The sequence below is a fragment of the Trachinotus anak genome, unplaced genomic scaffold (genome assembly GCF_046630095.1).
Source record: "Trachinotus anak isolate AG129_WGS33_773 ecotype Australia unplaced genomic scaffold, CSIRO_AGI_Tana_v1 ptg000003l, whole genome shotgun sequence".
In the NCBI taxonomy this organism is placed as follows: domain Eukaryota; kingdom Metazoa; phylum Chordata; class Actinopteri; order Carangiformes; family Carangidae; genus Trachinotus; species Trachinotus anak.
Window position 1 is genome coordinate 24,098 of NW_027273854.1, and position 25,889 is coordinate 49,986.

Sequence of the window (25,889 nt, forward strand, 5' to 3'; positions counted from 1 at the left end):
GATCTGTGTTAATATCATTCATGTAACCTGACAGGAGACATCAGTTTTTCTCTGCAGTAAAATACAAGTTTTTTGTGATTTGGAAAACTGAGAACTGTGAACATGGAACATTTTCTTCATGTTTGTTTATTTTTTTTCATTGTCATGTGTACGTTGTTTTTGTCACCACACACTGAGGCAAAGGCAGATTCCTGACATGAGAAAACCTACTTCACAATAAACCTGGTTCTGATTCTATGATTCCCCTCACCCATCCCCTTACAGGAGGCAGTTGCTAGGTGACAGTGGAGTTCAGGCGGCACTGCATGATGCCAGGATGGCGCCTCTGCTGCCCCCTCTTGGTTCGGAGGTCTTCAGACGGTTCACACCAGCTTCACTCGAGGATATCCAACGACGATATGAAGCCGAGCAGAAGGAACAACAGAGGAGGAAGGAGAACAACATCGAGGTAAAATACACGATGAGCTATAAACTGTCAACAACTCATCAACCCAGCTGTACTGCATGTTGATGTTACGTCAGAAAAACCTCGGACTCTAACAGCTTGAATGAAGTTAACAATTTGAACGATGCTACAACTCTAATGACTCGATTGTTTGACAATAAAATTTAGGTGGAAATGAAAATCTGCTTCAAATCAAAACCCAGTGTTAGCAAAAAGAAAGTCAGTATTTTGTTTCTGACAACTGAGCAGAATGTACCAGAGGCTAATGATCTTAAAAGCTAAAAACAACCATAAAGGGTTTGTCTCTGATTGGCTGTCTCTCTGATTGGCTTTTTTTGATTTGCTGTATCTCTGGTTGGTTGTCTCTCTGGTTGGCTGAATCTCTGATTGGCTGTCTCTCTGATTGACAGATACCAGAAGATGATCTTCCTAAACCAGCCAGTGACTTGGAGGCTGGTAAGCCCCTCCCATTTATCTATGGAGACCCACCCCCTGAGCTTCTTAACACCCCATTGGAGGAGCTGGACCCATTCTACCAATCACAGAAGGTCTCTGTATTTCTATAATGAAATATCAGTTACATCAAGTTTCATCTGCAGGACAGACTGATGTCCGAACTAATGATTCATTTTCACCTGCACCATGGAGGTTAGGGTTGAGCTTCAGGTCAGTAGTGACCTTGGTGTCAGGACTTAGTTCTACATCGATTTAATCAGCGAAGGAGATCAGGTAAAGAAGTGAACTGAGAGTCAGAGTCAGAGCTGGTTAGACATGTTAGAATGTTAGAGGAGTGAGGAGAGGAGGTGCTCTCTGAAGAGAGGAGTCTTCAACAAGGTCTTGAAGATAGAGAGGGACGCTCCTGCTCTGAGAGACTTCAGGAGCTACTTCCACAATCAGGGAACCACAGACCAGAACAGTCTGGACAGAGACTGTCTGTGTGCAGGATTACTTTAAAAGTCCTGAACCAACTTGCACCAACCTTGGTGGAGGAATAATGCACCAGGAAAGAACCCAATAGATTTTGGTGCTGATCTGGTTTAACTGGCAGATCCAGGAGAGAGGGCTCGGGTAGTTTCATGTCTTTGATGGTTCCAGTGAAAGTTTGAACATGAAGATAATCATAACATCTCTCTTTTCTCATGTCAGCTCCATTCGTCACAATGTGAAACAAAAACAACACAGTAACAACCTAATTTACATATCACCTTTCATACAAACACACAGCTTTACAGACACAACAAGAAGTTTGAAACAAATTTTTAAAAAGTCAATAAAACGAGATAAAACAAACAATACAATAGAAAATTTCTGACCTGTCTCTCTCTCTGACCTCTCTCTTTGACCTGTCTGTCTGCAGACGTTCATCGTGCTCAGTAAAGGAAACGTCATCTACAGGTTTAATGCTGAACCGTCCTGTTACCTGCTGAGTCCGTTCAGTCATCTGAGGATCATCGCCATCAGGATCCTGATCCACTCATATCCTTTATGATGTCACACTGTACCTTGTTAACCTTAGCATTAACAACCTCACCAGTATAGAAAAAATGTGAGTTCAGCACCAACATCTGTCTCCAGAGGTGGAAACAAACACCAATGTTAACTCTGGTCCCACGTCTCTTCTTCTACTGAAGTTAGCATGCTAACCAGCTAGCCCCGGCTCATTCGGATGGTCTCATCACTTTCTGATATTAAATAACTCTAGTGTCCAGTCTGAAGAAGTAGCTGCTCAGAGGAGCTGTTTTGTAAACACAACAATAACTGAGGCTCTTGGTGAGACTGGTAAGTAAACAGCTGTTAATGCTAACGTTAGCTATGTAGCAATAGAAAACTTACACATAGCTCCTTTAAACAGACTCAAAGACTAGTGAGTTCAGCTAAAAGACCTAAGCAGCAGAGGCAACCAATCAGAAGCAAGTATTGACTGCATTCAAAATTAAATACACCTGTTCTATAATATCTATTATTTTATCATTGTTTATATCTGGGCCAATATTTATCGATTAATGATCATCTGATGTTTTTGTTCCTTAAAGCCAAAACTTTATTTAGTTTGTTCATCATGTTGACAATTCTGACCAACTGTGTGTTCATGACAATGAGTGATCCTCCAGCATGGAGCAAGACCGTGGAGTGGGTTTCACACACACACACACACACACACACACACACACACACACATTTAATTCAATTTTATTCGTATATCAGGACATCATAACAGACATAATGTCTGTTATGATGTCCTGATCAGGAATTACATTAGTTCAGTCTAGAGGTAACAATCACACACACACACACGCAGAACCACACTTCTCTCTCCTGCAGCTGAAAGCCACAATGCTCATTACACAACTAGTTTTTTGGCATCATTTTGAGGCAGGATGTTCCTAATTTTCCCAATAATATACGCAATTACACACACACTTACACACACACACTGAAACATTTAATACACACATTATTACACACTGACATACAAAGATATCATTGTCTCATTGGACATAAAGCTGTGATCTCAGAGGAAATGCCTATGAAAGGTTACTAAAGTTCAAAGGTTTGAACTTTGACCTTTGTGGTATGTTTGAATTCTGCTGTAATTCTTCATTTTCAAGAAATGAAACTCTCAGTGTTTAGATCTGTTCAGTTTGGTTCATTCAGGCTGCTGTGAGCTCAGCCCGTCTCTGAATGACTGATCTGGTTCCAAGTGAACTCTGGTGGTCAGTCTGGATATGTCCACGAGTGCAGGACTTTCCCTGTTCAGTCACACAGTAGACCTCCTGTTAAATTTCTATATTTTGTCTTTATTCGCAACCTGCAGCTGATTTCAGTCTAATAGCACTAATAATATTCATTATCATATACATGTGTTAAATATCATCTTAGTTTCTGTTGTATCTTCATGAGTTTTTCTGTGGTTGAACAGGTACGTTTTCACAGCCATCTACACGTTTGAAGCAATGGTCAAAGTTCTGTCTCGAGGATTCTGTGTGGGAGAGTTCACCTTCCTCAGAGATCCTTGGAACTGGCTGGACTTCATGGTCATCAGCATGGCGTAATAATCAATAACTGAATCAAAAACACATCTGACATACAAACACATCATCACATCAGTGCAAACTATCAGAATTCACTTCATTTCATACATTTTTAACTTTTCAGTCTAAGCTGCTGCTTTAACACTTCAAGTTTTAAACATTCAGAAAACAGTTACTGTTGGTAATGATAATGATGATGATTGCATCTTCCTGTCTGTTTCAGATATCTGACAGAGTTTGTAGACTTGGGGAATGTTTCTGCACTGAGGACGTTCAGAGTTCTCCGAGCCCTGAAGACCATCACCGTCATCCCTGGTCAGTGTGTGGGGTCACATCTTAAGGTGGATTTAACACCTTGAATCCATCTGAAAACAGTTTCAGGTGAGACTTCAATGATGTTTTACACAAACTCTGTTTCTAACCACCACCACCCCCCCACCCCCCAGGATTAAAGACGATTGTCGGAGCTCTCATCCAATCAGTGAAGAAGCTGGCTGATGTCATGATACTGACAGTGTTCTGCCTCAGTGTCTTTGCCCTGATTGGTCTGCAGCTCTTTATGGGAAACCTGAGACAAAAGTGTGTTCTGATGCCACCACTGCCTGGCAACCACACACCTGATGTCAATGTCAACATCACTTACTATGGAAACAACAACCACAGCAACAGAACAGGAAGCAGTAACTTTGATTTCTATGAGTACATCAATAATGGAGGTATAAGGTGATTTAATGTCTGATCAACATCTTTCTGTGATCAACATCTGTCTGTGATCAACCTGTGTCTCTGATGAACATCTGTCTGTGATAGAGAACTACTACTACCTGCCTGGTCAGCTTGATGCTCTGCTGTGTGGAAACAGCTCTGATGCCGGGTACGTTCACATGAAGTACTTTAATAAATACATGAAGATGATGATGATGGCGATAATGATGATGATTCTGTGTTCAGGGTCTGTCCAAAGGGTTATGTCTGTCTGAAGGCAGGGAGAAATCCAAATTATGGCTACACCAGCTACGACTCTTTTGGTTGGGCGTTCCTGGCTTTGTTCAGGCTGATGACCCAGGACTTCTGGGAAAACCTCTTCCAGCTGGTGAGTAACTACTGGTCCCAGTACAGAGCTGGGTACTAACTGGTTTCATGACTTACAGATAATCCCTTCCTTGTTCACTTGTTCACTCCTCCCTGTAACAGACAATCATCAGTAATTTTCACATTTATAAATTGTGGTGCATTGTGGGATTGGTAACAGCAGCACATGTTGCATGTGTTTGTTGTGTTGTGTGATGTTTGACCATAACGTATTGATAAATCTACACAATCAAAATTCAGACAATCACATATAGTAACAGGGAGTGTCCATCAGACACCTGTAGAGTGGAGACAGTGACTGACAAGTCACCTGAGCAGGTAAATGAGAGCAGGTTTTATTGGATGGTGAAATTAAACACAAAATTAGTCATTTATGTTTCAGAAAGTTCAACAGTTCACCACAAACACCTGAAAATTATATACACAATCTGTCTCTCACCTCTCTGTCCCTCACCTGTCTCTGCAGACATTGCGAGCAGCAGGTAAAACCTATATGATCTTCTTCGTTGTTGTCATCTTCCTCGGCTCGTTCTACCTCATTAACCTGATCCTGGCAGTGGTTGCCATGGCATACGCTGAGCAGAACGAGGCCACCTGCGCTGAGGCCAAACAGAAGGAGGAGGAGTACGCTGAGATCCTGGAGGCGCTGAAGAGGAGGGAGGAGGAGGTGACACACACAACATTAATACACACTGACGCACACACACACACACACACACACACACACACGTTAATACACACTGACACACACACATTAATACACACTGACACACACACACAAATTAATACACGTAGACTCGTACACTCCAGCTCAGGAAAATGAAGCCAGTGCCTTAAACCTGCATTGTATCAAATGACCATCAGGGGGCGACACCACTGGTTGCAAAAAGAAGTCTGATTCTATAGAAGTCTATGAGAAAATGACCCTACTTCTCACTTGGTTTATTACCCCAGTAAATGTTTTCATAACGAGTTTATGGTCTCAATCGCTAGTTTCAAGTCTTCTTCAATACAACATTTTTAAAATTATAGTCCTATTTTGAGGAAAATAGACACTAAAGTAGGGTATACATTGGGGCATGACTAACATATGATTGACACATTGTGACTTGTCAATCAAGAGCAGTCCTTTTTCACTGAACCAACAATGTTGAATTAGCCGTGAACTTGTTTTTGGGCGTAGTGTTGAATTTTTGTCCTAGAGTTGTCTACATACTGTTTAAACTTTGACCGTCCATCGTGTTTTCCGTTCATGATAGTTAGTTTTAACTTTTTGTTCGCCTAAAATGTCAGCGTTGATCAGCATCTGGTTGAACCAAAAGACACTCTAAGGAATCAGCTGTTCAGTTTACTCGGTAAGTACATTTTATTTTTGGCTTAAGCCTGTTTTTGCCAGCCAAAATTAGCATCCCAATTTCCAATTGATATCATAGTGAAGATAAATTACAAATGGACCGTGTTAACCAGGCTAGCTAGCTAGAGCTAGCTGATTACCAAGCGTTTTCTATGCTAACAGGACCGGGCTCTGCTGGGATGGTGACCTGTGTTTACTCTAGAGGTGTTAATACATGTTTGAATATAATGTTAAAAGCCCAACTAAAATGTGCATATAACTAATGTTAAGGTACCAAAGTTATTTTTGTGTTTCTGGAAATACACAATCCAGTCCAAGTGTACTGCGTTAGTGTATTGTGCTCATATTGAGATCCATTAATGCAAGTTCTAAAATGTCAGTTTGGATGTTATGAAAGTTCAGGTTAACTTAACCTTAACGTAATTTAAATGTGGTTAACGTGTAGACTGCAAATTATGCTGACTGGAACAACAGAAGGCAATACTACATTTTCTGATCAGGTCCTCAGTTCAGAAGCGGCAGATAGTAGCAATAGCATTTATTTATTGGATCTGTATTTGACCCAAATATTCTTATTACTGGACAATTAAATATGCTCTCATAATTTGAAGTACCCTAGAGATTATGTCGCCGTGAAGTCAAGTGTTAATTATGGTGTGTTGATATGTTGTAATAAAGATATATATAACATATGTCTTCACACTTAGGTCCCTGTATGTGTGTGTGTGTGTAAGTGTCCTGTGTTACACCAATGTCTTCCTTTTTACCTGTGCTTAAGAAATTCTATTTGCACAAAAGGCACACATTTGAATTTCTATTTAGAAGTTCTTTTCATTCACTCCAATCATCACAATACAGTTAGAATTGTGTTATGTATAAAACACAATGTAGAAAATAACATTAGTACAGAACATGTAGCAGTTTATTCATTTAATACTGTAAGTTCATAAACAATAGTCCTCAACTGAAGTAGACATTCATGCACTTATCCTGACAGCTGGTTTATGTATGTGATTAACCGTGATCCATCATATCTGAACTAAAGTCTTTTACTGTGATTTGAAAGGTATCCATGCTGAAAACTGAAGGACCACTGCCAACAGAAGGAGGACCTCATGTATGCAGCACAGTATTTATTTCCATTTGTCTGGTCCAGTTCAGGTGCCTCTGATGGAAAGACAGACCAGTTCTGTAGAAGTTTTTTTTTTTTTTTTTTTAATTATTTTTTGGGGCTTTTTATGCCTTTATTATAGACAAGTGGAGACTGACAGGAAAGAAGGTAGAGAGAGGGGAATGATATGCAGGAAAGAGTCGGACCGGTCGGGAGGCAGGTGACTGCCTGCTAAGAGTGTCTTGCGCTCAACATGGTACGCGCCCTAACCACTCAACTACCGGGCCGCCAGAAGTTTGTTTAATATTCTCTGTCCTTAGTGTTCAAAGGATCAGTTTCTTACTTTTGACTTCTATTGACTGCTGTTGTTGACAGGTGATGGTAACATTTTTATTGAGAGAATTTATAAATATTAAATGGATCAACTCTAGTCACCACTTTCACAAATGAAAGTATTTCCCAATTTGACATTTAAAGGATCTTCACTGGACAACAGCTGGCACTGTCCAATCAGAAGTGCAACTAGGAGCAGAATGTGACTCCTGTAACAGATGTGTGCTGCTGTTACCACTTCAGAAATATTAGCCTTACAAAATCTTTGGTGTGTACTGCAGATTTGACAGTGAGATTTCAGAACAGTCAAGTTAAGAAAGCAGGAAAGAAATTGATATTTTATGTCCTTTTATGGTTTTTCTTTTGTACAGTGAAGTGCAGCTTATGTACATTAGTTTTTAATGTGTTTCTCTAATTTGTGATTGTAATTTTGTTTATGGAATTTTAAATAAACCTACTGTGATTAAAGTGTACTAGTAGCATTTTCTATGAACTACAGAAGTATTGCCTGGGTTTCCTAGATTTACCATACACCTTGTGATGACTTTAACAGTACAGTTTGGTGAATGAGTGTTCAGTGTGATTGAAGTTGATAATTCATAGTACATAAAGTACATAAAACACATGGAAAGCACAAACTAAAATATCTGGTTTTTGATCCATCATTGCCAAAGTTCTAGGACATTGACATTTGATCAATTTTTGTATTACTTATGTTGTTTATTGAAGCTAACATAGAAACAGCCTTCTAATTACAAATTCTGGCAAAACCTCCATTAGTGCATTTTTGTAGCTACAATCGGTGCATGTTGCTATTGTCAAAATTTATATCGGATGTAATTCATACCATAAAACCATCAACAAACTTAGACCAAAAGATTCATAAATACTTTTATTGCACCTTTAAAAATCATCAATTTCAACAAAATCATTAACCATCAACAACAGTGGAAAGGTATGTAAAACAATTTACTAAATTCAGTAACTTTTATAAATATAAAATACTTTTGTGGCTCAAGCTAAAGGTGAACTCTCACAAGTTTGCATAATAAATAGTTCAAACTCTCATTTTTAATAACAAGTAGTAGAGGTGTTAGACAGCTTACCCTTCAGACCACCCCAGCCAAACCAATGGATGGAGACACCATCATCACCAAGGTTGCTCCCCATGGTCTCTGTAGCTGTCTGGGCTCCACGATGGACGTAGTTGTCCCCAGTGGTCCAGACCTTGGCCAGATGGAAAGAAACACTGTAATAGTGAGATACGTGTGATATTCTAGCGGAAAAAAAGTTAAAATAAGAAGCACTCTTACCAGATTAACTCTGCACAGTTATCTGAAAATACAGTACTCCCTCCAGCTAGTTGTAAAAACTGCTGTACTACTTTACAATAAATAATATAATAGAAACTAATACTCACTTCAGTGGCATTGAGTGGGTGCAGATGCCATAATCAATCCAAGCAAACAGTGATGATGCTTACGATGAAACGAAAAACTAAAAACACTGAACCACACTTAATATTAACACACCCTCACATGACGATCGATTGTACTGCATTAATAAACATAAATCAATAACACTGTTCTGTGCCGTAAATGAGCTAATTTCTGCTGATCTGCTGGGTCTTGAGGTCTAGAACACAGACACAGACACCAGCAATTCACTGTAATAACATTATCGTTTTGTAACTTAACGACACGACAACCCGCTGTCATTGTTAACACTCATGAAATCAGGCAATAACCTTTGATTCACAGAACCAATTTTAAAACACAACAGTAAAGTGTTTTACCATTTACAGTCTATGGTTTTACCGCAAGATATTATACTACTGCTACTCTACAGTTAGCTTACATACAGTTAGCTTACACTGTGCATAAGCTAGCATACACTAACTTCAGTTACAATAACATTTCACTACCTGTGTGTACATTAGATTACATTTTCCACATGTGGACATGCATGCAGTTATCTATTAAAAGTAAGTTATCACTTAGTACTAAAGTTTACCTTGACTTATGGAGAATGACTGATTTCGGATTCACACAAAGCAGCCTCACATGTTCTGTCAGGTAGCCGGTGTAGGTGGGCGGGCATAGTGACCTCGTCTATTAGGTCAGCTCCACCCCTCACTCCTCCTCAGCTCCACCCTCCTCTCCTCTAACCCTAACCCTAACCCTTTCTTCTGGTTTCAAAAAATCAAGATGGCGACAGACAAATTGCAAACTCGAGGCTTTAAAACGGCAGTTCGCAAACCAGTGGGTGACATCACGGTGGGTTGCCATGTGGTTAATACACACTGACACACACACACATAAATACACACACATTAATACACACTGAAACACACACACGTTAATACACACTGATACACATGTTAATACGCACTGACACACACACACGTTAATACACACTGACAAACACATACACGTTAATACACATTGACACACAAACATTCACACTGACACACATGTTAATACACGCAGACACACACATACATTAATACACACTGACACACACACATACTTGTACTTCTATCTTTGTGAGGACACTCATTGACATAATGCATTCCCTAGCCCCTTACCCTAACCTTAACCATCACACCTGAGAGCCTAACCCTAACCCTGACCCTAACCTTAACCTAAACCTAATTCTAACCATAATTCTAAAACCAAGTCTTAACCCTCAACATGTGATTTGAAGGTGTCTCAAAAAGTGAGGACCGGCCAAAATGTCCTCACTTTCCCAAAATGTCCTCACTCTGTTAGTAAAATACTTTTTTGGTCCTATGTAGCAAGTACAAGTACACACATTAATACACTCTGACACAAATGTTAATACACACTGACACACACACACACACACATCAATACACTGACACACACGCACACACACACATTAATACACACTGACACACACGTACACACTGACATCAATAATACACACTGACACACACACACTTTAATACACACTGACACACACGTTCATACACACTGACAAACGTTAATACACACTGACACACATACACACACGTTAATACACACTGACACACACGTTAATACAAAATGACACACACATGTTATTACACACTGACACACACACACACACACACACGTTAATTCACACTGACACACACAAATACATGCTTACACACAAGTTAATACACACTGACACACACACGTTAATACTCACTGACACACATGTTAATACAAAATGACACACACATGTTATTACACACTGACACACACACACACATGTTAATACACACTGACACACACATAAATACACGCTTACACACACATTAATACACACTGACACACAGGTTAATACACACTGACACACATAGAAGTTAATACACACTGACACACACATGTTAATACTTACTGACACACATAGGTTAATACACACTAACACACATATTAATACACACTGACACACACACAAACACTTTAATACACACTGACACACACATTAATACTCAAGGACAAATACATGTTAATACAATTAAATTAAATTCAATTCAATTTTATTTGTATAGTGCCAAACCATAATATACATTATCTCAATGCACTTTACAGGGTCAGGCCGAGCCCTTACCTTGGTATAGAGAAAAATCCAATAGTTACGACAAAGAGCAGTACAGGGTACAGATTTGATTCAACGTCACCCACTCTGCCACCAGGAATGCATTTGACTATGGCTGATGGTGTCGCTAAATTCATGTGTCTCAGAATAGAATCACCAATGACCAGAGTTTGTTTCCCAGCGGGTGTGTTGCTGAGGGGAGACAACCTGGTAGAAACATGAACAGGTTGGTGGTGAGCCGTGGGCTTTTGTTTAGGACTAAGCCTCTTCTTGTTCCGAACAGTCACCCAGCCGCCCTGACCTCCCGGCTGCTCGGGAGCTGCTGGGGGGAGAGAAGGAGCTACAGAAGGAGCTACACTGGGTCGGTCCGCACCAGCTACTGGGGGCTGGCTAACTGGAGAGGCTAAAGATGTGGTTTCCATGGTGCAGAGCTGGGATTCCAAATCACTTAGCCTCGCCTCCATAACTGCGAACAAACTACATTTATTACATGTACCGTAACCGCTAAAGGAGGCAGAGGAGGAACTAAACATGAAGCAGGCTGAGCAAGAGAGAGCAGGAGAGTGAAAAGGAGAGAGAAAAGCCATCGCTAACTGCTAAGCTAAAGTTGATAACACCAGAAGTGACACAATACGCTTACCGCAGCACGTCACACATCAAGTCAAGTCTTACCTCCACATTGACACACACACACACACACACAAATTCACAATGACACACACAAACACACAGACACACACACATAAATTCACACTGACACACAAACAATATTAACACACACAGCTGAAGCTTTATTATTACTGTTGTTTCAACAGGTGACCTGCAGGGCGGCGCTCTCCCAGAGTCCAGACTCAACACACTCACCTGTGGAAGGGCAGGGTCTTCAGCAAGACCAAGCTGCTAGGGAAGGTACACACACATACACATACACACACACACACACACACACACACACACACAATATTAATGTTGATGACATAGAGCTTTGTGCACACTTGTGTAAACAACCAATCTTTGTGTAGCTACAGGATTGTGTAGTGTATATGATAAGGATGGCACAGTGCCAGGGTAGTGGAGGTATTGACTCCTCAGATGGGTAGAGGTAGTGATTCCTCAAACAGGTGGAGGTCACTGTGTGTTTCTGTGTGTCAGACTTTGAGGATGACCAGAGACCGTGTCCTTCATGTTGGTACGCCTTTGCTGACATCTTCCTGAAGTGGAATTGTTGTGGTGGCTGGAGGTGGCTCAAACAGTGGCTCTACACCATTGTCATGGACCCGTTTGTTGACCTTGGCATAACCATCTGCATCGTCCTCAACACTGTCTTTATGGCAATGGAGCATTATCCAATGACAGAGGAGTTCGAGGAGCTGCTGAGCATTGGAAACCTGGTGAGTGCTTACGAGCTCTTTCTGAGCTGGTGAACTGGTGTTTTCCTCAGGTGTGGTAGAGGATGTGGCAATGCCAATCCTGCTTGGAGCAGGTCAATATTTTGATTACCTTATTCTGTGAGCTCTCACAACCTCCTTTATTGATCATCTGTTTGTCTTTCAGTCAGCATCACATCAGACAGAGAGGTAATGGTCTGATTATGGTAATGAATCTTTAATGATGTTGAGTCTTTTTATTTCACCAGTGAGTTTCTTCTGAGGGAAACTCTCCACAGTTTCAAAGCATCCATAGTTCATGACAGGGCTCCTCCTTCATGATAACCTGCTCTTTCTGATCTCAGAGTTTGGTCCGTTCTTGACAGACCCCGACCTAGACCCTAACCCAGAGGGTCTGTTTCTATGGACACAGCAGTACCAGTGGAATTTACTGTCTATTCTACTTTACACTGTGCTCAGGGTTACAAACACAATACTGCCACCTGCTGCCTACAGACTGAAAACAGACAAAAGTAAAACCTCTGAACCAGTGAAAGTTTACTGACATCCTCAGAAGTGATACTGACCTTCCTCTGCTGACCTCTGACCCCCCTCTGCAGGTCTTCACAGGGATCTTCACAGCTGAGATGGTGCTGAAACTTTTGGCCATGGACCCGTATTACTACTTCCAGGTCAGACTTCCTGTTTGTTACCTGCTCAGTGATGACGAACAACAGCTGTTAACATGTTCAGAATCAGAATCGCCTTTATTGTCATTATACATAGTACAACGAAATTTGAGCGCTGCTGCAAACAATGCTAATTAAATAAAATAAATAAGAACCTAAAGAGAACACAAGAATTAAAAATAGAGGAGGTATAAAAAGGCAAGTGATATGTACAGATATATTTACACGTGGTATGAATGAAACCCGATTATTGCACATTAGGCCCAGTTTTATTGCACAGGTAATTGGAAGTTATGCAGTGTGAACGACCGGTCATCCGGATTTCTTTTTGTCTTTGTTGACTGCAGTGATAGCCCTCAGGAAGAAGCTATCCCTGAGTCTGTTTGTCCTAGTTTTGTGTGACCTGTACCTTCGGCCCGACGGTAACAGGTCAAACAGGTGGTTACCGGGGTGGGAGGGGTCCTTGATGATGTTTCCAGCTCTGCTCAGAAAGCGAGAGTTGGCAATGTCCTCCAGGCTGGGCAGAGAGCAGCCAGTGATCTTCTGGGCTGTGCAGACGACCCTCTGTAGTGCTCTCCTGTCAGCTGCTGAGCACCCCGCGTACCACGCTGTGATGCAGTACGCCAGGATGCTCTCTATGGTGGCTCTGTAGAAGGTCACCAGCAGCCTCTCCTCCAGGTTGTTCCTCCTGAGCACTCTCAGGAAGTGGAGGCGCTGCTGGGCCTTCCTCACCACCGCCGAGGTGTTCGCAGTCCAGGAGAGGTCGTCCGATATCTGCACACCCAAGAATCTCATGGTGTGGACTCTTTCCACACACTCCCCATGGATGTAAAGTGGGGCCGGGTCCCCTCCGCCCTTCCTGAAGTCCAAGATGAGTTCTTTAGTTTTTGTGGTGTTCAGTTGGAGGTTGTTTACCGAACACCACGCAGTCAGTCTTTTGACTTCATCTCTGTAGTTGGACTCATCCCCTCCTGAGATGAGTCCAACTACGGTTGTGTCATCTGCAAACTTTATGAGGGTATTTGAGAGATGTGTCGGGGAGCAGTCGGATGTGTAGAGAGTGAACAGTAGGGGACTCAGAACACATCCTTGTGGAGAGCCGGTGTTGAGTGTGATGGTGCTGGACAGGTGGGGGCCAAATCTGACAGTCTGTGAGCGGTTTGTCAGGAAGTCCTTAATCCAGAAGCAGATGGGGGTGGAGAGGCCCAGGTGGGACAGTTTCTGGATCAGGATCTCCGGGATGATGTTGTTGAAAGCCGAGCTGAAGTCCAGGAAGAGCATCCTCATGTAGCTGCCCGGGTGCTCCAGATGACTCAGTGCGGTGTGGAGCGCTATGGTAATAGCGTCCTTGGTGGATCGGTTTGCCCTGTAGGCAAACTGGTGGGGGTCCAGAGTGGGAGGCAGACAAGTCCAAGTGGGAGGCAGACAAGTCCAAGTGGGAGGCAGACAAGTCCAAGTTGATGTTTGTTCTGTTGCCATGGTTACAGGTGGGGTGGAACATCTTTGACAGCATCATCGTCACCATGAGTCTGGTGGAGCTGGGACTGGCTAACGTTCAAGGCCTGTCTGTGCTGCGCTCATTCCGATTGGTCAGTGTGACACCATGTTTACCTGTCTACCTGCCTCCTCACCTGTCTGTCTACCTTTCTCACCTTGCTTCTAATGTGTCTCCTCACCCGTCTCCTCACCTGTCTACCTGTCTCCTCACCTGTCTCCCATGTGTCTAGATGCGAGTCTTTAAGCTGGCCAAGTCATGGCCAACCCTCAACATGCTGATTAAGATCATTGGGAACTCTGTGGGGGCTCTGGGGAACCTGACTCTGGTCCTGGCCATCATCGTCTTTATCTTTGCTGTCGTCGGCATGCAGCTGTTTGGGAAGAACTACAAAGACTGCGTCTGTCGCATTGCAGACGACTGCGAGCTTCCTCGCTGGCACATGAACGACTTCTTCCATGCCTTCCTCATCATCTTCAGGATCCTGTGTGGCGAGTGGATCGAGACCATGTGGGACTGCATGGAGGTCTCGGGTCAGGCCATGTGTTTGATTGTCTTCATGATGGTCCTGGTCATCGGAAACCTTGTGGTGAGTCTTTGCACATGGACATCTTCTAACCTGAGCGTGGCTCAGTATGTCAGTAATCCTCAAGAGTCATGAAAGCTATGAACAGATCCGGGTCTAGGGTCACTGGCTGAGAGTTCTGGTGTGAATGAGACTGACTGGCAACAAATAAACAAAGTTAGCCAATTCTGAAATATCTAATTCAATCAAGGTACAGATTCCAAATCTGTTCCATGTCTGCCTGGTCTTCTCTTGGGTCCCGATCTGTTTTCTGTCTTCTTAAATTCTGAATTTTTTCCTAGCCTTATTTCAGGTTCTGAATCTGTCCCTGGTCTTGTTTCAGGTCCCAAATCCATCCCTGGTCCTGTTTCAGGTCCTGAATCTGTCCCTGGCCTTGTTTCGGGTCCTGAATCTGTCCCTGTACCTGTTTCAGGTCCTGAACCTGTACCTGGTCTTGTTTCAGGCCCTGCATTGGTCTTTGGTCTTGTTTCAGGTCCTGAATCCATCCCTGTGCCTGTTTCAGGTCCTGAACCTGTTCCTGGTCTTGTTTCAGGTCCTGAATCTGTTCCTGGTCTTGTTTCAGGTCCTGAATCTGTTCCTGGCCTTGCTGCTGAGTTCGTTCAGTGGTGATAATCTTGCGGCTCCAGAGGATGAAGGTGAAAACAATTTGCAGATTGCCATAAATCGGATCAACAGGGCTGTGGCCTGGACCAAGTCCTGGATCCTAGAGCAGATTTGGACTGTAATGGGAAAGAAGAGCCACATCAATCCAGACCACATTGGTAGGACCCTAACTGGGGCAATGGCAAAGACATTGTTCATTTTTTTACTGGTCTACTTCTGTCTTGAGGTTCTAACATTATAATCAGTTTAAAAGAATCAATCAGGTTAAAGTTTCTATAAGATGCAGGTTGTGTAAAAGAAACTTGTCAAAAAAAACATTATAATATGTTAACAATTTGATTACTTCCTGGATGCGTTCTGCACATGCTCTCTGTATATTTCTCCATGTGTGATATATTCATCACATTTGAGCATGTCACACTGCTACATGTGAAGACCAGACTGCATCACTTTCTATGTAAACAGCTGATCGTGTGTAACTACAGCTGCTATTCAAGTTTTTATTTTTTCACTATTTCAATAAAAATAAAAATAAAAATCTTCATGATGACTTGACAGTGGTCGACACCGATGACGACGACAAGACAACAAAGGAGGTTTTGCATTTGACCTTTGTGACCTCAGACCAACCAGTGTCAGAAGTCAATGCACTTGGCTATAGCAACGACAACCTGAGCAGCAACTACCACAACATCACCTTCCTGAAAGTGCCCATTGCCAAGGCTGAGTCCGAGTCTGAGTCTGAGTCTGACTTCGAGACAGCTGAAAATGAAGATGAGGAAAGGGATGAAAAGGAAGACAAGAAAGAAAAGCTCTCCCAAGTAAACCATCTTCTATTCTATTCTATTCTACTAAGTGTGCAAAGGTGTATTCACTGGTTTCATAAACATTATGAAAATAGCTAGTTAACTCTTTCCAATGCAGCCAGTGATTCACATTGAAATTTGACTGTTTAATCAGGTCCCAGTGAAAAACTTTAAACAAATACTAGCAATAAACCCATTATGAAAACAAGACCATGGGGAACAAGAGCAGAACAACTGGTAGAAGTAAATGATACTGGTTGTAAACAACCTTTTTCTTATTGTGTCAATAAAGAGTAAAAAGAACAGCTGCACAGACTTAACTGAGCTGCTACTTCTGTGCAATCTACGTGTAAGAGCATAAAACTGAAACTTAATTGATTGGTCTGTGAAAAGGTAAAAAAAACTGAAATATGACAGCCTGAAATGTAGCAACCCTCTGTTCTGTCCCAGTAGCCAAATGTCTGAACTTCATAATAAATAATGAACTTCATGGTTTACAGAAACATTGAAGAAAGTTTCAGTCATTAAATAACTTCTATATACAAGCTCATCTACTCCACTGCACAAGTTGCATGTTGCAGGTCACAGTTCACAGGTGGAAGGTCACAGGCTGCAGGTCACAGGCTAGTTTAACTGCTGAGCTGTCAGTCAAATATGAATGCAGCCATTTTATTCATTGTAATGTTATTAATGTTTGTTATTTTATTATTGGTTTCAGTGTAAAATGTGTCTCTGTGTTTGTTCAGTGTGACGAGTCGTCAGCCTGCAGCACAGTACAGAAACTTCCTGAGGTACAGGAGGAAGAGGAAGATGAAGATCACGATTCAAACACACCTGAGGACTGCTTTACTGACAGTATGAATACACACACACTACAGACAGGTTGTGTGACCTTTACATGGGTGACTGTAGATCAGTGACACTGATGTTCAGCAGCTTCAGACACAAACTGACTGTTGTAGGTTAGAGAACAAAGAGACTCTGTAAACACAGTCGTTATAACTGGCTGATTTAAATAAAACATTTGTTTGTGTGTATATTTCAGATTGTTATCGTCGCTGTCCTCTCCTGGACATAGACACAGCCCAGGGCAGGGGGAAGGTCTGGTCTAACATCAGGAGAACCTGTTTCTCCATTGTGGAACACAACTACTTTGAGACGTTCATCATCTTCATGATCCTGCTGAGCAGTGGAGCTCTGGTAAATACTATTATTCATTGTTTATTGATCAGATGTGACTGGAGTGTGTTGGTTCGTGTTTGTCTGCCCTTTGTTGCTCTGTAATATTGTTGTAATAGTTGTGTTTTTAATGCTCATTTCTCTGGTGCTGCTGGGTCTGTTTGATCTGGTCGTGTGACTGAGCAGGTCATGTCTGATTGGTTCTCAAGAATGTGTGCAATGTGCATACTAACTATATGGAGACAACATGGTTGGCATGGCTAACAGTGGACTACAAACATGGCTGACTTTCTGACTACTAACATGGCCACCACACATTACAAAGGTGAGATGATATTTAACTTAACAGTGAATAAATAGAGATGGATGATGAAACTGACTGTCATAACACAACATGACACAACATCAGATGATATGTGACAACACATAATAAGATTGACATAAAGAAACAACATAACACTACCAAAAGTAACAGAATAAAATAAGACAGCTTAAAGGAACATAAGACATACATAACAACATCACGACCAAATAAAACAGAATAGAATAATAAAAACAGAATAACAGGTCGATGATGATTTTCAAGTCTATTCATTTGTATTTATATGTGACCAAATCATAACATACATTACCTCAAGGCTTGTTATGTTACACCTTATAATATTATATAAGTATAATATAATAAATTTTATTTATAGAACACATTTCATAGAGGTGTAGCTCAAAGTGCTTTGAAAATAAAAATGAAATAATTCTTAATTCATTACAACAAAGGTAAAAAAGAACAATGAAATTAGACAATAAAAATACAGTAGATGATCAAATATGTAAATGAAAATAACAGAAACCAATAAGAATAATAAATTGTGAGAGAATTCATTAAAAGGTGGAGTATTCCATAGTTTTGATGCATAGTTTTAAAAAAAAGCTGTGCTGCTGTTTTTTTTGTGTGTAAAATAGTATAATAGTATAATAGTATTAAAATCTCAGCAGTAGAACATCTAAGAGCTCGGATTATAAAACAACAGAGTCTAGTCCCAAACTGTGAAGAGCATCATCAACATGTAAAAGTCTATTCTAAAAGATACTGGGAGCTCAAACCAGGATATGTTAGGAGTAAGCTTAGGTTTAGAGTTTATTCATGAGCTGGATTAATATGAGTAGGAGGTTTTGATTCACTCATATTCTTCCTGCTGCTGCCAGGTTTGAGTCAGACAGATATATATGTTGATCAGTTGTCAGATCATGGATATATAGGGATTTAGCTCAGAGTGGTCTAATATTTAATGGTCCCCATTAATTGTTATTGCGCTTCTTTTCACTTTTGATTTAATAAATGTAGGTTGCCAGTGGCCAGACACAGTTTCTATGGGGCTCAGATGAGACCTCCTCATCTCAGATCGGCTTTGTCTTTCTAATAAACTCAGTTGATATGAGAGCAGCTCCATCCAGTGTGGGTTGAACCTCTTATCTTCTTATCAGACCAGATCTTCCCAGGAAAGTCTGCCAATCATTTACAAAGCCCACACCATTTGCTGGACAGCACATGGACAGCAGCAGTTGAACAATGACCTGTGGCTGTACATGGCATCACTGGTCAGAGTCCAACATTGTTTTAGCAAAATTACACACTGAGTCCACAATCATTTTGGTGACCTCTGGTTGTTGTGATCAGGTGTCATTACTACCAATGTGAGTATTGATACCATATACATAACTAGAAACTACTGGTCTTAGCCAGTTAGAGTCTAGTATGAGTCAACACTGCTGGCTCTGTTGCTGCATCAAATTCAAACTGAGCAAATATTTTTCATAAAACAGTATAAGTTTCAATATTTGATATTTTGTTAGTTTCTATTTTCAGTTAAATATGGGTTTACATGATTTACACATCACATTCTGTTTTTTACAAATGGGGTTCTAATAGGTGCTTCAGTGATGTAAGTGTGTGTTTAAATACACAGCAGTTAATCACCTACATGTTGATTGTGTTTACGTACAGGTTGATTGTGTGTGATGAATGATATAGTGGTCAAGTTCTCTTTCTTTTAATGATCATCAAAACATCTTTCTTTGAATGTCAGGTGACCTGAGACTGAAGCTGAAAATGTATGACAGAAGTTAGTGCACACCTGTGCAGGTGCTAATATTGGTCTGGTTGTGAACAGGCGTTTGAGGACATCTACCTTGAGCAGCGTCGGGCCATAAAGACGGTTCTGGAGTATGCAGACCAGGTGTTTACCTACGTGTTTGTGGTAGAGATGATTCTCAAGTGGATCGCCTATGGATTCAAGACCTACTTCACCAATGCCTGGTGCTGGCTGGACTTCCTTATCGTAGACGTAAGAACACAATCCATAAAATTGATTGTTGGTAAAATATTGATACTTGAGGCATGTTTAACACTCAATCTTCAGGTGGTTACCTGTGGTATGATGTTACTGGATGTGATGTTTCTTGCAGGTCTCTCTAGTGTCCCTGACAGCAAACATCCTGGGATACTCTGAGCTGGGAGCCATAAAGTCTCTAAGGACTCTGAGAGCACTGAGGCCCCTGAGGGCCTTATCCCGCTTTGAGGGCATGAGGGTGAGACAGGCACTGAACTGACACACTGACATACAGACAGGTGCATTAAAAGGTAATATGTCTGTCTTCCCACTTACACTGAGGTCAGATGATTGCAACTATTTATATTCCTGTCAGAGTTGAACCAGTCCAGACTTCATCTGGGCCTGGTTCTCACAGGATCCAGCAGAAGAATACACATAACCCTGATACTCTTTACACTGGTTAACTGTGCAAATACTTATCACTTTTAAGATGTGTGGTGTGGGGCTCTGTTCCTGTATCTTACCTGTTAACCCAATGAGCCTGAGACCCTCTGGTGGGGGTCTTTTAGTGGTTCCTGGTTAGAGGCTTAAACCCAGAATGGGAGGGTGTGTCTCTCAAATCTGGAATGAGAGGAGTTTGTTTATTTAAATCTATTCGAAAAAAAAAGTTTTTTATGTTTTACTCTGTGTTTAAATGTTTAAACACTAACCCTTATTTTTTATTTTATTGTTTGATTTCACTTTCATGTATTTGTAAAGCATTTTGTAACTGAAAGGTGCACTTTAAGTAAAGTTATTATTCTATCCAAAAGGTAGTTTTAGTATATTTACCTGTCTATCTGTCTGTGTCTCTGTACCTGGCTGTCTGCAGGTGGTGGTGAACGCTCTGGTCGGAGCAATCCCATCCATCTTTAATGTTCTGCTGGTCTGTCTGATCTTCTGGCTGATCTTCAGCATCATGGGAGTGAATCTGTTTGCAGGAAAGTTTTATTACTGTTTCAATGAGACGTCAGAGGAGTTTTTCCATGCAGATGTGATCAACAACAAGACCGAGTGTTTCGCTCTGATCAATGAAAACTTCACTGAGGTCCGCTGGAAGAACCTGAAGGTCAACTACGACAACGTGGGAATGGGCTACCTGTCACTGCTGCAAGTGGTCAGTCAACATTTATGACTTCACTGAGAAACACTGAGGCATTCAATCTGATATATGAAATAGTAAGACCATCAGGCATGACGTTTATAGCTATATATATATATATATATGTATATATCTAATCCAATTTCACCGATTATCAGTGCACCAGAGGATCAGACTGCTGTATTGTGCTGTATTGTGCTGTATTGAGTATCATTGTTTGCAGACATGTGTACTCTTTATACTCAGCTGTAAACTGATGTTAAGTACTTTTGTCTTTAAGGCCACATTTAAAGGCTGGATGGACATCATGTACGCTGCAGTGGACTCCAGAGAGGTCAGTGATACTGGTACTGATACCAGTAATAACAGTGTACTGTTACTGGAACGGACACTGTTAACAATAGAGAAATTGAGTATGCTGCTCATACTAATACTGAAAGTGTTACTGACTCTAGAGCTGTTTCAGATATGTGTTCTGATAGTGGTGCTGATGCTCATACTAGTTGTGGTAATGATAGTGACACTGGTACAAAGTTACCATTGTTTCCATCACACTGGTCAAAAATCAGACATACAACTTGTCTGACTTGTCTCCACTTAACATGGTTATCTATTGTATAGGTGGAGGATCAGCCGGTGTATGAAGATAACCTATACATGTACCTGTACTTCGTTTGTTTCATCATCTTTGGCTCCTTCTTCACTCTCAACCTCTTCATCGGTGTCATCATTGACAACTTCAACCAGCAGAAAGCCAAGATATGTTTCTACTCACTGACAGACTGACATCAGAGTCACACCTGTTTAAACTTAAAAATCAGCTGCAGCTTTGTCCATGATGTTATGTGAATATTATTCTTTTTCTCCTTGTCAGTTAACATGTTTTTTCTTTATCTTTACTTGGGAGGAACAGATATTTTCATGACAGAGGAGCAGAAAAAATATTACAACGCAATGAAGAAACTGGGCTCTAAGAAACCTCAGAAACCTGTTCCACGACCTGAGGTAAGTTCACCTACTTCCTGTCTGACTTTATGAGATAGATTAAGTATAAGTGTAAAGGTTCAGGTCAGTGCAGGGTTTAAATCTCTTTCATTTCTTCTCTTTCTGTCTCTGCAGAACAAGTTCCAGGGTCTGGTCTTCGACCTGGTGACTAAACAGTTTTTCGACATCTTCATTATGGTGTTGATCTGCCTCAACATGGTGACCATGATGGTGGAGACGGACGAACAGAGCCAGGAGAAAGAGATCATCCTGTACTGGGTCAACCTGGTCTTCATCATCATCTTCACCACTGAGTGCTCTCTAAAGATTATTGCACTCAGGCAGCACTACTTCGCTGTCGGCTGGAACATTTTCGACTTTGTAGTTGTCATCCTGTCCATTGTAGGTGAGTCTGGTGATGTCATCATCTCTTCTTCCATCCATCCATCAGTTATATTAGCTATACACTTATCTCTTGAAGGCTGGAGCCAACCCAGGCAGGTTGACTGTGGACAGTTCTCCAGTCTATCACAGGACCAACACGCTCACATTCACACCTACAGCCAATTGATGTAACCTGAACTTGGACAGTCTTTGGACTGTTGGAGGAAACCAGAGTACCTAGAGGAAACCCAGGCTGATCTCGGTCAAACCGGGGCTCTAGACCCGAGAACTTTCTTCATGTAATGCAACACTGCCAATCACTACACCACCGTGCCGTCCTCGCAATTCATCAACATGTCAAAATGTCTTTTTTTAAACTTCAAGGTCTAGACATATCTTTACATGTCTTTAATATCAGGAAATGGCTTATTGGATTTGATCAGAGGTTGAGTGAGAGTGTATGAGTCCTTTTTTTTAATTTGGTCTTTACATTTGTCTATTCTTTTAACCCGAAATAATTTGTTTCATGTGTCTTTCTTTCTTTTTGTCCTTTGTCCCCTCTTTCCTCTCTCCCTTCCTTCCCTTAGGCCTCCTCCTTGCTGACCTCATAGAGAAGTATTTTGTCTCACCCACACTCTTTCGTGTCATCCGATTGGCTCGTATTGGACGAATCCTTCGTCTCATCCGCGGGGCTAAGGGAATCCGGACACTGCTGTTCGCCCTGATGATGTCACTTCCTGCCCTCTTTAACATTGGCCTGCTCCTCTTCCTCATCATGTTCATCTTCTCCATCTTTGGAATGTCAAACTTTGCCTATGTGAAGAAGGAGGCCATGATAGACGACATTTTTAACTTTGAGAACTTTGGGAACAGCATGATCTGTTTGTTTATGATCACCACATCAGCTGGATGGGACGGTCTGCTGAGTCCCATCATGAACACAGTGCCAGACTGCGACCCAAACATTGAGAACCCTGGATCAACAGTTAGAGGCAACTGTGGCAGCCCAGCAGTGGGCATCGTCTTCTTCACCACCTACATCATTATGTCCTTCCTGGTGGTGGTCAACATGTACATCGCCATCATCCTGGAGAACTTCAACGTGGCCACAGAGGAGAGCACTGACCCACTATGTGAAGACGACTTTGAGATGTTTTATGAAACCTGGGAGAAGTTTGATCCCGACGCCTCACAGTTTATACAGTACAGGCGAGTCCCACTTGAATTAGAAGAAATTTAATTTTACAGTGTTCTTCTTAATCTGGGTTCTCATTGTTCCTAATCTGCCTCTGGACTCTAATGGTCTCTCCTGTTAAACACAGTAAGCTGTCAGACTTCTGTGACACGCTACAAGATCCTCTGAGGATTCCCAAACCCAACACCATCAAACTGATCCACATGGATCTGCCTCTGGTTCCTGGAGACAAGATCCACTGTCTGGACATTCTGCTTGCACTCACTGCACAGGTAACATCCCCTGATCACATCAACTCATCACATCTTATCTTATCTTATCTTATCTTATCTTATCTTATATTTGTGCAGGTGTTGGGTGATTCAGGAGCAATGGACACTCTGAAAGCCAGCATGGAAGAGAAATTCATGGCCAACAACCCCTCAAAGGTTTTTTTCCTGTTATCTTGACCTGAAGTTTAACTTCATTCATATTAAATCTCACATTATTCTTCTGCATATAAATATTAGTTAATGCAATTTAATCCAGTAAATTACGTTTTTTTTTACATTTTACTTTGTCATTCATCTTTTCTTGCAGTAGGATATTGTTTTGTACACAGCTGTTTTAGTATTTGTTAGGTAAACTCACACATTACACATTGAACTGTTAAATAATATCTGGGGAGTAGGGATCTAGGGAGTATTTTTGTAGTTATTTCTGCATTCATTAAATATTTGTGTTGAAGTACACGAAAACATCAAAGAGCTTGTCATCAAAATAAAATAGCAAATACAGGAAAAACAAACACTTATATATGTTGCAGATGACTGGACCATATTTATTTATAATGTAATAATTTATAATACAAAAATTAAAACAGAAGTCTATCAGACTTCACTTGGTAAATCAGATGTAAATCAGGAAACACCTTCAGGTGTGAATGCATCTGGACAGAAGATGGTTTGTTGAGGTTTGACTTTTTTAACCTTCAGTGGCTCTGAAGTAGCTCATGAATAAAACTATAAAGAAATATTTTCTTTACTGACCCATCTCTCTCTCATATAAGGCAGACTTAAGTCCATGGTCCATTCAGGACTATTTCAAGAGGCGAGTCTGTACAAACAGTACTGAAGTGACCAATATTTATTGTCACTGCAGGTGTCATATGAACCAATCAGCAGCACCCTGCGGAGGAAACAGGAGGAGGTGGCGGCGACGGTGATCCAGCGAACGTACAGGAAACACCTTCTGCGGCGAACAGTCAAATTGGCATCTTACAAATACCGCGAAAAGATGGAGGGACTGCATGATGAGGATTTGCCACCAGAGACGGAAGGACTTCTCTTTAAACGGATCAGTCAGTTATATGGTGATGGCCAGGACACACAGGAGCCTGGTTCTGGTGCTTCAGATGAGGACCCATCTCCACCTGCCCAGGTGGTGCTTCAGAGTGAATTCCTCCTTCATGCAGTTCCTCCCCTCAGCACCCCCAACTTCCTGCGAGAAGAGAACCTGAGGGAGTCCATCGTGTAATGACAACTGTTTACCATTTCTCCTTTTGCTTCCTTTCCTCTGCACTGTGTGAACTCACCTGTGGAGTGTTATTGTTGGAGGAGCAGCAGATGAACCTCAACATATCACAGCAGAAACCACTTGAGTTAACGACCACTGTTGACTGATGATGCTCCTCCTCTGGTTTAGCACATGAAAATGTTTTATTACTGATCATTTGCGTCTGTGCTGAAGGAGTTTGGGAATTTAGTCTGTTGAGGCTAACTGAGACACTGTACATCATCTAAAACAAATAAACTCATTAATTTAACTACTTATACAGGTTAGTAGTGACACTTATGCAACACATTATTATTATTATTATTGGCTGTTGGTCCCAGACTGTTAGCTGTTCCTAGGTGTTGATTAGCCCTGACTGCTCCACAGTGTTTTCAACATGTTGAGGAGCTTTGTCCAGAAAAGGGCTTTGATGGACATCTGAGATGACCAATCACACAATAGTATTCAGTGATACAAATACCCCATCCAAACAATACATAATTTCTTTATCCATACAGTCGAACAAAAAACTGTTTTTGTTTTCTGCTTTGTTGGAAACAGTTTTCCTGTCTTTAATTACTGTTTCAGTGTTGTTTGACAGAGCAGACAACTGGCAGTGGAAAGTAACTAAGAACATTTACT

At 41.3% G+C, this 25,889-nt stretch overlaps 1 protein-coding gene across 3 annotated transcripts in view; it reads left to right on the forward strand.

The window, feature by feature from the left end:
* Positions 1 to 25,352, forward strand: part of scn4ab (sodium channel, voltage-gated, type IV, alpha, b) — a 43,493-nt gene extending 18,141 nt beyond the window's left edge. For 2 of the 3 annotated variants that reach the window (XM_071463591.1, XM_071463575.1), the window contains exons 2-31: positions 265 to 448; positions 856 to 993; positions 1,803 to 1,920; positions 2,485 to 2,575; positions 3,366 to 3,494; positions 3,701 to 3,792; positions 3,924 to 4,193; positions 4,288 to 4,351; positions 4,429 to 4,570; positions 5,036 to 5,236; positions 11,771 to 11,864; positions 12,108 to 12,346; positions 12,943 to 13,014; positions 14,499 to 14,600; positions 14,739 to 15,095; positions 15,625 to 15,853; positions 16,254 to 16,516; positions 17,248 to 17,356; positions 17,547 to 17,701; positions 19,849 to 20,022; positions 20,144 to 20,266; positions 20,882 to 21,166; positions 21,432 to 21,485; positions 21,773 to 21,910; positions 22,052 to 22,156; positions 22,271 to 22,541; positions 23,107 to 23,728; positions 23,842 to 23,986; positions 24,065 to 24,142; positions 24,855 to 25,352. In XM_071463591.1, the coding sequence (XP_071319692.1) occupies positions 317 to 448; positions 856 to 993; positions 1,803 to 1,920; positions 2,485 to 2,575; positions 3,366 to 3,494; positions 3,701 to 3,792; positions 3,924 to 4,193; positions 4,288 to 4,351; positions 4,429 to 4,570; positions 5,036 to 5,236; positions 11,771 to 11,864; positions 12,108 to 12,346; positions 12,943 to 13,014; positions 14,499 to 14,600; positions 14,739 to 15,095; positions 15,625 to 15,853; positions 16,254 to 16,516; positions 17,248 to 17,356; positions 17,547 to 17,701; positions 19,849 to 20,022; positions 20,144 to 20,266; positions 20,882 to 21,166; positions 21,432 to 21,485; positions 21,773 to 21,910; positions 22,052 to 22,156; positions 22,271 to 22,541; positions 23,107 to 23,728; positions 23,842 to 23,986; positions 24,065 to 24,142; positions 24,855 to 25,229 (5,367 nt within the window). In that variant the 5' untranslated portion in view covers positions 265 to 316 and the 3' untranslated portion in view covers positions 25,230 to 25,352. The remainder of the gene's footprint in view (positions 1 to 264; positions 449 to 855; positions 994 to 1,802; positions 1,921 to 2,484; positions 2,576 to 3,365; positions 3,495 to 3,700; positions 3,793 to 3,923; positions 4,194 to 4,287; positions 4,352 to 4,428; positions 4,571 to 5,035; positions 5,237 to 11,770; positions 11,865 to 12,107; positions 12,347 to 12,942; positions 13,015 to 14,498; positions 14,601 to 14,738; positions 15,096 to 15,624; positions 15,854 to 16,253; positions 16,517 to 17,247; positions 17,357 to 17,546; positions 17,702 to 19,848; positions 20,023 to 20,143; positions 20,267 to 20,881; positions 21,167 to 21,431; positions 21,486 to 21,772; positions 21,911 to 22,051; positions 22,157 to 22,270; positions 22,542 to 23,106; positions 23,729 to 23,841; positions 23,987 to 24,064; positions 24,143 to 24,854) is intronic. The other variant, XM_071463583.1, reaches the window with a different exon arrangement.
* The last annotated feature ends 537 nt before the right edge of the window (positions 25,353 to 25,889 follow it).